At 44.6% G+C, this 13,649-nt stretch overlaps 1 protein-coding gene across 1 annotated transcript; it reads left to right on the top strand.

Moving 5' to 3' along the window:
* Window positions 1–12,891: 12,891 nt before the first annotated feature.
* Window positions 12,892–13,311, top strand: LOC122650687. Its single transcript, XM_043844082.1, has one exon. It carries the CDS (start codon window positions 12,892–12,894, stop codon window positions 13,309–13,311), a length of 420 nt encoding a protein of 139 aa, XP_043700017.1.
* Window positions 13,312–13,649: the final 338 nt, after the last annotated feature.

Here is a 13,649-nt window from a genome sequence, read left to right as displayed (position 1 = left end):
TCTCCTTCCCTATTGTGATAATTAATTTTATGGAATGCAATAGGGAAGGAGAAACCCTAATAGGGATGCACCAGGGTTCTCATGGGCGACCATGGGAAATCCTAAAATTAAAATGGGGCACCCATAGGACACCATGGGCTAACCCAGGTCGTGCAAAACCCTAAAGATAAATATCTTGGTCTCCTTAGGGAACCATGGTTTGATCCCTGGACCGTTGTTTTGGCCAACAGTGTGGTATCAGAGCCACCTTTCCCACCCATGAATATTGAATAATTAATGGTTAATATGATTATCATGAGTGGGATGCAAGTTGGCACATGGGTGGTTAGAATATGGTTGTTGTAACAACTTTCCCATGTGCACATGGGTAGTTACAAGGTTGTTAGTGTAACAACCTACCCATGTGATGATGGATTTGATTTATTTTATTTATTCCAATTATTGAAGCATGTATCCAATTAAGGAGTGATTATTAATTTTATTAATTTAAATTTTTTTTAATCATGTTTATATGTGGGGGGGGGGGAAGCGCACACTGCCAAGCCTCTGCGCACGCCCTCCCCCCTATTGCCTGCCTATGTGCGCATTTCATTTGCGGAGGCAGCAAACCTATGGGCTACAGCTTACAAGCTGCTGTCCTTGGGCAGCAAGCCTATAGGCAGCAGGCCTGCGGGCTTGGCCATGGGCTGCTGCCCGTGGGCCTTGGGCTTGCGGGCTACGTAGGGAGTGCCTGCAGCCTGCGCAAGTGGGCTGCATGCACCCCCTTGTTTTACCTCCAGTTTAAATAAAAATAAAAATAAAAATTTATTTTTTTTCAAATCAGAATTTTATTATTTTGTTTTGTTTTTTGGAGGATGATGATGGGTGAAGATATTCCCTCTTTACCCACTTGCAATTAAAATGCGATTTTAATTTTATGGGCTTGGATACATATTATCACATGCGATGTGGTGGTTCAATAATTGAAGGAATCCATGTTTTAATTTTTGGTTTACTTGCTTTAATGCCCATGCATGGAATTATATTATGATGTGATTATGGGAATGGCATTCTAATAAATGGATGGATTGTTTATGTATGTGATACATGGGGTTATGGGTGGATGTGATGCTTCTCTCTTTTTCTCTCTCTCCTCTATCTTTTTTATAAACAAATGTACTTCACCCCATGGGCAGCCCAAATGGTGGGTTGGTTTCTCCATGCGGGGTTTCTTTATTATTATGGAAAGAAAAATGTATAGAATTTTTCTTAGGTTTCCATTGTAATTTTAGAGGAGTTAGGACTCCCAGGGCATGTTGATGGTGATCCACATGTGATACTCAAAGCTTATGGAGATGCAAGTCACCTATTTTGAAGACGTAATCGGGTGGAGGAGATGATCGAGGCGTGGCATCCATGGCATGATAAATGCACCCAAAGTTATTAGTTTTATTTTTATTGGGAGGGTTCTTTAATTGCTTCTGATAAAAATGCCGCCATCCCATAATCACTTTTAATTAATGTTGATTAATTATGTTGTTTAAATCTATCTATGTATGTGAGAGTTAATTAATCCCTCTTTATTCACAATACATGTATGATATGGACTAGTCTTAATCAGTAGACATGTCCATGGCCTCCTATTGAAGATACATGTAGAAAGTGTGTGATATGACCCCGCATAAGCCGATAGGACATTGCCAGGACCTTTGTCACACATTTGTCTATATTTACCTCTATTTAGATACGTTAGGGTATGGATAGTGAGAGGGCACTACGACAGTGAGCCATCTTTCATGATTCCATGATTCTAACTAATGCAATAGGTAAATACATGACTTGGGTGTATGTCAACCGATAAGATCTGGACATGACACCCAGGTGGCCAAAAATATTGGAAGCCCATGAGGCGGATAGCTTAGTCCACACTACCATGGTGTGTATAATGACTCCCAACAGGGTAAATTATGCATGCAAGGGTTGTAGGTATCCAATTCACCTTTTGGGTTATGAGGGAAACCCAAATCATGAAAGACCATTGATGTGTGTGTGCTTAATTTATTATTTCCAATGGTCATTAATTAGCATGTGGTTATTTACTTGTGTATATGTAGATTAATATACGATGGCTGCCGTTAATTCCAACCTGTTAACACTCATTAGCGAATACAAACTTAATGGTACAAACTATGTCGATTGGTACCAGAGCATTAAGTTGCTCCTGACTGCTGAAGGACTATACATAGTTCTAGATGAACAAGTTCCTCCTCAACCCGACCCGAACAATTTTGAGGCAAATGAAGAGATGCAAGAGTTCCTCATGAGGGATACCAAGGCATCACTCTATATCCTAGGATCATTGGAAAAGTCAGTTGTAGACTCAGTCAAGGATATACGCCTTCTTGGGGTAAAATGGATAAGCTTGCTGAATTATTCAACGAGCGATTGACACACGCACATTCTGATGCGGTGAGTCAAATCCATAACTCCAAGATGTCCCAGGGGACTCCAGTGATGGATCATGTAATGAAAATGATCAATCTGTTTGAAAAATTGGAATCCATGGGGACTGATTTCAGCCTGCGATACAAGATTGATGTGATCGTAGTGTCACTCACTTCTGCCTACGCACCTTTTAGGATGTCCTACAAGATGTCCGAGAAGGAGATGGAGCTCACCGAGCTTGCTAATGCACTGGTAGAGGCTAAAGCATCCTTGAAAAAGGACAAGGCTGAGGTCAATGCAACTGAGGCAAAGCCTTCTTCAAATGGGAAGAAGAAGAAAAAGAAAAGTAAGGGCAAGACCCTGAAAGCCAAGGGTGGGAAGTCTGACAATAAAGGCAAAGGCAAGTGCTTCTATTGCAAGAAGGAGGGTCACTGAAAAAGAAACTGTCGTGCTTACCTAGCAACTTTGAAAGACAAGAAGCCGGATGAAATAGAGGCTGCTAAAGAAGGTACATGTGATGTTCATATTCTTTATGAGTCTAATTTATCTTTTGAACCGACCAATTCTTGGTTGGTGGACAGTGGATCCACTGTTCACATTTGCAATGATTTGCAGGGGTTCAAGGAGACAAGGAACCTGGAAAGAAATGAAGTGCGTCTTTGGATGGGCACTGGAGCTGAGACCATGGTGTTGGCTGTGGGAACTTTTATTTTAAATTTTAGTTCTACTAGTTTAGTTTTAAAGGATTGCAATTATGTACCCTCTTTCAAGAGGAAGATAATTTCAGTTTCAAAACTTGTTTTGGACGGATATAGTTTTTCCTTTAATTCTAAATTGATTATTCATTTTAATAATTCCTTTGTGGCATCTGGATATATGCAAAGTGGTTTGTATTTTCTAGATTGCCCTATTAGAACGAATGTTGTTTCAAATGTTGATTTGAAACGGAAAGCAGCTCCAGTGAACTTAACATATCTGTGGCATCTAAGATTGGGTCACATAAACGTGGACCGAATTAGTAGATTGGTGAGGGATGGGCCCTTAAAGAGTCTGAGGGTGGAACCATTCCCCACCTGTGAGTCATGCCTTCAGGGTAAAATAACTAAGAAACCCTTTAGCAATAAAAGTGCTAGAGCCACAGATCTGTTGGAGTTGATACACACTAACGTGGGTGGACCCATAAACATACAAGCAAGATATGGGTATGAGTACTTTATCACGTTCACCGATGATTACTCTAGATATGGTTACATATACTTGATGCGTAGGAAATCGGAAGCCTTTGATAAATTCAAAGAATTCCAAGCCGAGGTCGAAAGGCAGCTCGATAAACGCATCAAGTCCTTACGATCAGATCGTGGAGGGGAGTATCTATCAGATGAGTTTAAAGAACATCTCATATCCCAAGGGATAGTTAGTTAGCTAACTAATCCAGGCACACCACAACAAAATGGTGTATCCGAACGACGCAATCGGACCCTATTGGATATGGTCGGGACGATGCTCACTTATAGTGAGCTGCCTCTTTCTTTCTGGGGGTACGCTTTAGAGACGATGATATATATCTTGAATAGGGTTCCATCTAAGTCTGTAGCCAAGACACCCCTTGAGTTGTGGAAGGGGCGAAAGCCTAGTATTCAACACCTTAGGGTATGGGATTGCATAGCACATATGCGAAAGCAACAGACAGACAAGTTGGAATCCAGGACTTCGAGATGCTATTTCTTAGGCTACCCCAAAGGCACGATAGGCTATTATTTCTATGACCCAATTGACCAAAAGGTTATTGTAAGTAAACATGTCACATTTTTGAGGAAGAAATGATGACCCAGAGGTCCGAACCAGTAGTCATAAAAGAGCTATCAGATGGCTCAGAAACGTCATTTCCAGAAGTGAGACCAGCTGACATACCCGCTGAAATACCAACACCTGAGGAACCTCGACGCAGTGGGAGGACTATTAGACCACCCACCAGGCTAACTCTTCTAACCGAAGAGGAAACAGTGGAAGAGTTCCACATGGTATCGGTTGAATCGGATGATGATCTGACGACATACTCTGAGGCTCTAAAGGATGTTGAAGCCACTAGGTGGCTGGAAGCAATGCGCTCTGAAATTGATTCGATGCATTCCAACAAGGTCTGGACTCTAGTCGATCCACCACTTGGCGTCAAGCCGATTGGATGTAAATGGATCTTCAAGAGGAAGAAGGGCGCAGATGGAAAGGTCGAAAGATTCAAAGCGAGACTGGTAGCAAAGGGCTATACCCAAAAAGAGGGTATAGACTATGAGGAAACCTTTTCACCAGTAGCGATAATGAAATCCATCAGGATTTTATTGGCTATCGGATCACACTTTGATTATGAGATCTGGCAAATGGATGTGCAGACTGCATTTCTAAATGGGTTCCTTCAAGAGGAAATCTACATGGAACAGCCAGAGGGGTTCTCTTCCTTGGAGGAATAAAGAAAGGTGTGCAAATTGCAGAGGTCCATTTATGGGCTGAAGCAGGCTTCCAGGAGCTGGAACATCAGGTTTGATCAATCAATCAAATCGTTTGGTTTTGATCAAAACATGGATGAACCATGCGTTTACACGAAGATCAGTGGGAGGGCAGTATGTTTTCTTGTTTTATACGTAGATGACATATTACTGATTGGTAACGATGTAGGATTCCTTTCATCAGTAAAATAGTATTTATCCACAACGTTTTCAATGAAAGACCTTGGTGAAGCTAGCTATATCCTTGGGATCAAACTCGTAAGAGATCGCCAGAAAAGGATGCTAGGCTTGTCATAGGCGACCTATATAGACAAAGTCCTAGCCATATTTAGTATGGAGAACTCTAAGAGGGGAAGTGTTCCCTTCAGACATGGAGTCAGTCTTGCCAGATCTCAATGTCCTCAGTCTCAGACAAACATTGAAGAGATGAAGAGGATTCCCTATGCCTCAGGAGTAGGGAGTCTTATGTACGCTATGTTGTGTACAAGGCCGGACATTTGCTATGTAGTAGGTATGGTAAGTCGTTATCAATCTAACCCTGGACGCGAGCATTGCAGTGCTGTCAAGAATATCCTCAAGTACCTGAGAAGGACTAAAGAATATTTCTTGGTTTTTGGATCTGATCAGTTGTCAGTATTGGGATACACAGATTCGGATTTCCAAACTAACAAGGATGACAAAAAATCCACGTCCGGGATGGTATATCTAATGGGTGGAGGTGCCATTGTGTGGCTGAGTCCGAAACAAAAGTCTACAGCTGATTCTACTACCGAAGCAGAATACCTTGCAGCTTGTGATGCAGCAAAAGAAGGTGTTTGGCTGAGGAAATTCCTATCAGATTTGGAGGTAGTCCCTGATCTTGTCAAGGGCCCTATTCCCCTGTTATGTGACAACAGAGGGGCCATTGCACAAGCTAAGGAGCCTAGGGCTCATCAGAGGAACAAGCACGTGCAGCGAAAGTATCACCTCATCAGAGAGATTATCTTGCAGGGTGACGTAAGTATCTCCAAAGTGGACACAACTGAAAATGTGTCTGATGCCATGACAAAGGGTTTGTCACCAGGAGTGTTTGAGAAACACATGGAGGGTATGGGTTTAAAATGTATGGGGAATTGGCTTTGATGTACAAGTGGGAGATTGTTGGACAAGTGTGTGTCCATTAAACCCGGTTCAGTCCGGTTCAACCCGGTTCACCTTTGTATTGAACATTTATACATTTTAGTTTAATATTTTCACATGCGATATAAACTTTTTGAGCATTATGTGTCCATAAGTTATACTTAAAATGGTAGTCACGACTAGTGTTTGGGCTGGGCACCCTTATCATATGGTCGTTGCATTGGGTATGCCTAGACATGTGATGTCAGGGTACGAATGCGAGTGCTCACATGTTTGATGTGTGCATTGGCGAAGAATCTACTTTGTCGATTCCCTCATGTATTACTGTCAGATGTAGGAAGGGATAGACATGTGTCACCGACACCCTATACCTGAGGGAACCCTGTCACTACAAAGTGTGATCGCATTCTTTGGTTCATCAATGACTGAGACTCAAGCGAGTCAAAGCCGGTGTTCTGGGAATGCGTGAACACTTTGTGAGTGAAGGAGTTATCCAACACGGTCACCACTACCCGATTGGGGAACACCAAGATAGAGACTGTCTGTGCATGGTCGGATCAGAATCTAGATCCAGTACCGTTTTGGAAATGGTTTTGCAAAATTTATTTTACATAAAATGATACATTATTTATAGTTATTTCAAATAAAGTGTTTTATCGAGTTTTGCGGGACCCGATCGGATGCACAGACGCTCTTATATGGACATGTACTATGGATTGGGGTTTGGCAGTACATGTGTACATGCCCTAGATTCCATAATGATGGTGTTGATTAGTGGGGGGGTTGTATATGATAAATTGTTATCATATAGGGAGTTATTTGGAATTTACTAATTTAATTGGATTTTTATTTAATTAATGGATTTGGTGCTAATTGTAATTATCCATTAATAATTAAATAAAGAATCTAATTAATACTTTCCCTATTAGATTCTGCTTCTTCACCTGTGTAGCACTTTGAGTTTAAACAGAACTGTTAGACTGAGAGAGAGAGAGTCAGACTCTCACTAGGGCTCTATTAAATCTATCTAGGATTTAATTAAACCCTATTATTATAAATAGGGGACCATAAAACGCAGAAGAGGGAGCTCTCCACGTTTTTGGAGCAGACACTCTCTCTCCTACGTTTTTGGTTTCTCTCTCTCCCTCTTGTGATCTCTCTTCTTCTTCTTGCTTCTCTCACCTGTGTTTGAGAGTTAGGGTTTGTGAAACCCTAGATCTGTGCTGAGGAGTTTGAGGGCATCTGGGATTGGCGTGTAGAACCTTGGTAGCACCATTGGAGGTTCAGATTTGTTTGCTTGGAGCGCTCATTGGAGGAAGAACCACTGTCTATTGGAGGAGCAACACTTGAGGCTCACCAGGTTAGCAGTTCTTTATTAATTCCTTCTGTTCATTGATTATTAATATTTATAGGATGCGAAAGAAACTTGAATTGATTAATTTTCGCTGCGCATTTGAGTATGGGATGGATCCCTCTTGCCATGTGATGGACTAGAGGCGAATTTCTCCGTCCCTATTGGGATAATTAATTTTATGGAATGCAATAGGGAAGGAGAAACCCTAATAGGGATGCACCAGGGTTCCCATGGGCGACCATGGGAAATCCTAAAATTAAAATGGGGCACCCATGGGACACCATGGGCTAACCCAGGGCGTGCAAAACCCTAAAGATAAATATCTTGGTCTCCTTAGGGAACCATGGTTTGATCCCTGGACCGTTGTTTTGGCCAACACTGGAGATGTTAGACAATGAGAAAGCAGGTCAGATAGTGAAACTTGACATGTGTCAATTTGGCACTAATATTGAGCTATCTGGGTACATGTGGCAACATGTGGCAACATCAAGTGAAGGTTCATGGACTTTGAATGGAAAATTCATAGGTTTGCAATAATGTGTCTACTTTGGAGCCACTTTGGGTAGGACAAATGGAAGATTTAGAATGAGGCATGTAGATGGAACTTTTAGTTTAACGAGTCTTCTTTCTAACACAGCTGGAAGTACGTCGGTTCGATTTTGGATGAAGGAGCTACAATAATTTTTCATTTTGTCGTGCAAAAAAGAAGCAAAATGGGAGAGTTTGGAGATTCAAAGCATCCTCTCTACCCATTTTCCTTGCGATTTTATTTTTTTCATGACGCATTAAACCTTCACGAGAATTTTGGTCCAAGTTGAATTAAAATGAAGTTATATGAGAAAAACTGCATGTTTATGTTATAGTAGTAACTTTACGGATATTTTGAGTTTTCCTACATTGATAATTTGGAGGACCTCAAAACACGAAAAAATGAATATATGTGAGTTAGCTTTCTAGGAAATTTTGAATGAAGTCAATCCAATATCGGAATGGAGAGTTATGGTATGATCTTCAGACATGGCGTGTAAGCTAAAAATAACAGTTTCTGCATATTAGTCAGGTTTAAGACCAATTTTGGGAATCGTTCACTACATCTGAGTTGATTGTTTCTTCATAAAAGTTATAGTCCTTTGAGTCTTCTTTTATATTAAAAAAAAAATTAATAATCAGGTCAGTTGGAGTTCGGAGAAGATATGGCCATTTCATGGAAGACACTCATTCTTCCCAGTTTTTTATATGGACAGACGTCTGTGAAATGATATCTCTTATTCCATGGTTAGCACGTGATGTTTTCGGTTCATCCGATTTTGATCAATTTCTGAGCATGTTACGGGCAGAATTAGAGGAAGGATATTTCTATCAAAAGTTTTGAAATTTGATTCTTCTTTCAGATGAAAAAAAAAAAATCAGCCCAATCGGAGTTATAGAGAGGGAGTTATGCATTTCGGAGTGAGATAATAAGGTCAGTCTGCTAGACTGGTTTTTGGTTCAAACTGAGTAGCTGGATCAAGCTCGGGTTTGAGTCCTTTGTTGAGCTTCTTAAGTGAGTTTTATGGCTCATTTTCCATTATCTCTTCAACAACAAAAAGAATAAAATCCCTAAAAGAAAAAACCGAAGAGAAAAGACAAAAGAAGAGGGTTGAAATGCTAAATCTTTGAGGAGGTTATGGTATATGCCTGCATTGATGATTGGAAAGCATTCTTGGTGATTGTTTGGATCCATTGAAGACCTCAAGCAAGGTATGTGTGCATAGCTGTTACTATGGTGATGGTTTTCGTATAGAAACGGAAGATGAAGGTCTCCCATGCAATAAACTCCATCAAACTACCATTCAAAGTTATGGTGTGCTTCCATTAAAGCAATGAGCATGGTGTATGCGCATCGTAGCAAGCGTAGGAGGGTTTTTGCAAGAGAGAGAACAAAGGAAGGGAAAGAAAAGAAGAAATAAAAGGAAGAAGGAAGAAAAAAGAGAGTATTGCAAGGTGGTGTTGGAGATCGAAAAGGCTCCTGTCCTACACTGGCGGGAGCTGGAGCGTCTAGCCCAGCAAAACCACAGCAAAAACAGGGGTGGGGTGGTCATTTCACAGATGGGTCCCACCTGGGCCCCACATGTGAAATGACCACCCCACCCCCTGTTTTTGGGTGGTTTCCATGGGCTGGACGCTCCAGCTCCCGCCATTGCAGGACACGAGCCAAATCCGTTGGAGATATCCATTACCGATGATTCTGGAGATTGTGAGATTACACCGATTAAGGTAATCCACTTTCTCATTTTCTTATTTTATTATATTTCACATGTAGGCTAGGTGTTTATAAAAATTCCCACATTAATGAATGTAATGTATTTCGAAGATTTGTAGTTGTTATTGCGCTACATTGTAAGGTATTGATATAAGCCCACTTTTATTATAATTGAGGGTGTTTAGTTGTAACTGAACACATAGGTGTTGCAGCGCTTTCACTATTGAGGTAGTGTAAACCTTGAGATTGAAATCCTTGCTCTTGTAAAGCAGGTGTATATGCACCCAGGCCATTGAAGTGGTCAAAACTGTGTAGAGTATTAAGATAAATAAAAAAAAACCCTGATTAGAGTATTACCTCGTAGATTTAGGAATATTGCCAGACTATGTATAAGTGCATGTGATTACTTTATTATTGGAAATATTGGAGTTTTTTTGCTACAGGATGAATGTGCACATCGGATAGAGTTGATATCTAGGCCTATTGTTGAGAGATAATGTGTGTCACACGACTATGTGATTATTTCTGTGACTTCATATGTATCAAGATTGACAGTGTGGTGGACTAGTAAACTTGATATTACCCCCAACAAGTCAGATTTGAGCTTGAAATAGTGGTGTGTGATGAGTCAGAGAATCCCCATCCGACAAAGAGTGACACATGGATGGTTTGAGGCTGAACCCGAGGGCTGAGCCGAGCATAAATGGTGCAGTGCCGAACCGGACACCGAAGTGAAGGGCGATCACCCTAATCGCAAACGGGACCGAACCTTATGGCCGAGCACTAAGCTGGCCGAACACCGAGCCGCACTCACCCTCATCGGCCATATGGGCAATGAATGCCGGACAAGAGCTCCGGGCCAAGCCCGAGGCCGAGCACCAGGGTGGTCCAAGGACGGCCCAGCTAATCCCGACGCTTAGGGCGCCGCACACTTGCCACCTGTGCCGAGCACCAAGGGCTCGGCCATCAGAGATGAGCCCTCTCCAAAAGCGACGGATACTGCACTGATGTATCATAAAATCATCGTCCACTCAGAGAGTGCCCCGTGAACGATCAGAAGTCGAGTCCGAGGGCCGAGCCATGCCAAACGGTGCGGCATCAGACCGATCTCTGAAGGAGAAGACCATCACCCTGATCACCAACGCGGTCGAGCACTATGGCCAAGAACTAAGGCCGCCGAGCACTGAGCTGGGCCCTCCGAGATCGGCCATGCAGCCGAGTGTGACGAGGACAAGCACCGAGCCGAACACCAGTGTGGTCCGGGTACGACCTAGCCAAACCCGAAACTTAGGGCACCACACATTTGCCACCCGTGCCGAGCACAGCGACCGAGCATTAGCCAGCCAAGGACCGGGCCGAGGACCTGGTGCACAACGCTGAGCAGGACACCGACGAGGAGGGCAATATCCCTATGCCCAACACTGCTGGACTCTGTGGCTGAGCACCGGGCCCTCCGAGCCCTGAGCCGAGCTCACATTTATCTAGGGGCAACTCCCACACCCCATGTACCGAGCACGAGGCCGAGCACCGAGGGCTCGGTCACCCGAGGCTGAGCCCTCCACAGGAGTAGCAATAACGGCCCACCGGGGATCGCGGAGCCACATTAGCACAACCCGAGAATCACAGGATAAAGATTGAGCCATAATCCCAATGCGACACAGAATTACGCTTCAACAAGGACTCTTACCTCATTAAGAGTCCGACTCTGAAAATAACTCTCCACTCCGCTCCCCGTGGAAGAGCCCTACCAATAGAGGACTCTTACCATACAAGGACTCCTCCAACCGCCTCATCTCATCCTATAAATACCCAGGTATGGAGCTCAATCGCTCATCTCACTTTTCACTACGCTGTTATGCTATTGCATTGGAGACCTGATTAAGCGTCGAAGAGTCCTAGGCTGGAGCCACACCGGCTCTCTTGCGCTTACTTGATTTTTGTAGGCTCATCCGTGGGCGAATAGAGCATCGGAGGTTTTCACACGCAATAGATTTGGCACCGTCTGCGGGAACGACGTCAACTAGTCACTGTTGTTTCTACCAATCGAGAGAGCAAGAACAATGGTGGTGCAAACGAGATCGAGACAACATGGCTCCGCCTCCCGCGGGGATGAGCCGCAACCTGACAGACAAGCAAGGCACTCTCCGTCACCCCCTGAAACGTCACGACAGGGCGCGACCGGAAGACCCCCATGAGGGGGAGGAGCTCAGCGCAGCACGAGTGTCAACGCCAACCAGGCTCCTTGGTCGATGGTGGAAATGGTGGGAGTGTGTTGGATACGACAGTAGAAGGGCGGCCCTGGGGCGAGCCGAACTGGCAAGGGTTGAACTTGCCACTGCCTCCCCCCATGCCCGAGAATTTGGACCCTGAAGCCCTGGCGAACAATCGGCAAGTCATGGACCTTCAGCTGCACACTAATGAAATGTTGCGCACTTTTATAGGTCAGATGGCCCAAGTCGGGTTGCTCGGCCAGCCGTCGGTGGTGCCCCCCTTGGCACTAGCACTCGTTGAGAGAAACTTGAAGCAGAACGGTGCCCGACATCGAGCCGAGCCTAGCGGCGTCGTCTCATCCGCCCGGCCAAAAAACTCCACCCCCGCGGCCAAGTAGGATTGCCCGGCGAGATGAAGTAGGACGTCATCGAAGCCCGAGAGCGGGATGAGAGATTGAGCCAGCAGCGTCGGTTGCAAGAAGATCGATAGTTTTTGGTCGACTCGGGGAGGACGGACAGCCGAGGGGACGCCGAGAACGGTGGGAGGAACCCAACAGGAGGCGTGTTGTAAGAAGAGGATCTCACCATAGCCCTCGGCACCGAGGCTCACCTTGCCGAGAAGAAGACCCAAGGAGCCCCCGCAGGTCCAACTTCCAAGAAGAGAGGCAAACAAGAAGAAGCGAGGCTGACTGAGCCAAGCCTAATGGCCGACTTCGACGAGAAGAGCCCGCAAGCCGATCTCGGGCTGAAGGCCGAAGTGGCCGACCTCAACCGGATGAAGTAGAAGACCGACACCGGGCCGAGGAGCTGAATTGCCGAGCGCCTGAAACTGAGGTAGAAAGGAGGCTACGAGAATTAGCCGAACAAGTTGAGGGGTTAAAGAAGCAGGCGACCCCGAATGCCTACTCACTGGTCAAACGACACCCTTATCCTCCCAAGATCACGACTACCCCAGTACCTGTCGGGTTCAAGCCACCTCCCTTTGACCGGTATGACGGGACCACCGACCCGATGGATCACATCAATTATTTCAACGCGATGATGACCATGCACAGGGGATCAAAAGTTGTATCTTACCGAGCTTTCCCGTCATCCCTTAAAGGTGCGGCGACCTCATGGTTCTCGTGGCTGCCTCCGAACTCCATAACCAGCTTCGCTCAGCTCTGTCGAGCCTTTGTGACACATTTCCAAAGTAGCATTAAGCACAAGAAGACAACGGTCAACCTCCTGAGCATGAAGCAACGGCCTGACGAGTCGATTCGAGCGTTCGTCTCTCGCTTTAACAAGGAATCCTTAGATATCAAGGATTTGGATGAGGCCATAGCCCACACGGCGATGAGCAATGGACTCATAGACATGGACCTTATCAAGGACTTGGCCCAAAAGCCTACTAAGAACATGGTCGAGCTCTTGGAGAGGTGTAACGAGTTCGCAAACATGGCAGAGGTGCTCCAAGCATGAAAGACAAGTGAAAAGCAAGGGAGAGAAGAAAAGGTCAGCTACCGACGATCAAAAAGATGAGAAGCGGATCAAGACTGACTGCCGAGCCGAAAGGTCAGACTGAGCTCGGAGTCCTGAGTACACTCCCCTAAACACATCGTGGAAGGAAATCCTGATACAAATTCAGGACGATGGATACATCCGCCGACCTCGGCCTATGCAAGCCAGGTCATCCCGGAACTCCAACAAGTACCGTCTATTCCATAAAAATGTCGGCCATGACACCGAAGAGTGCTACCATTTGAAATGAGAAATTGAAGAGCTGATCAAAGCAAGGCACTTGAAGCGGTACATCAAGG

This window comes from Telopea speciosissima, chromosome 2 (assembly GCF_018873765.1).
Source record: "Telopea speciosissima isolate NSW1024214 ecotype Mountain lineage chromosome 2, Tspe_v1, whole genome shotgun sequence".
Lineage (NCBI taxonomy): Eukaryota > Viridiplantae > Streptophyta > Magnoliopsida > Proteales > Proteaceae > Telopea > Telopea speciosissima.
The sequence above is the reverse complement of the archived record's forward strand: the minus strand, read 5'-3'. Positions and strand labels throughout refer to the sequence as shown.

Bases quoted from the DNA above. Each gene is read 5' to 3' on its own strand.
- LOC122650687 (XM_043844082.1), top strand. From the start codon at position 12,892: ATGACCATGCACAGGGGATCAAAAGTTGTATCTTACCGAGCTTTCCCG.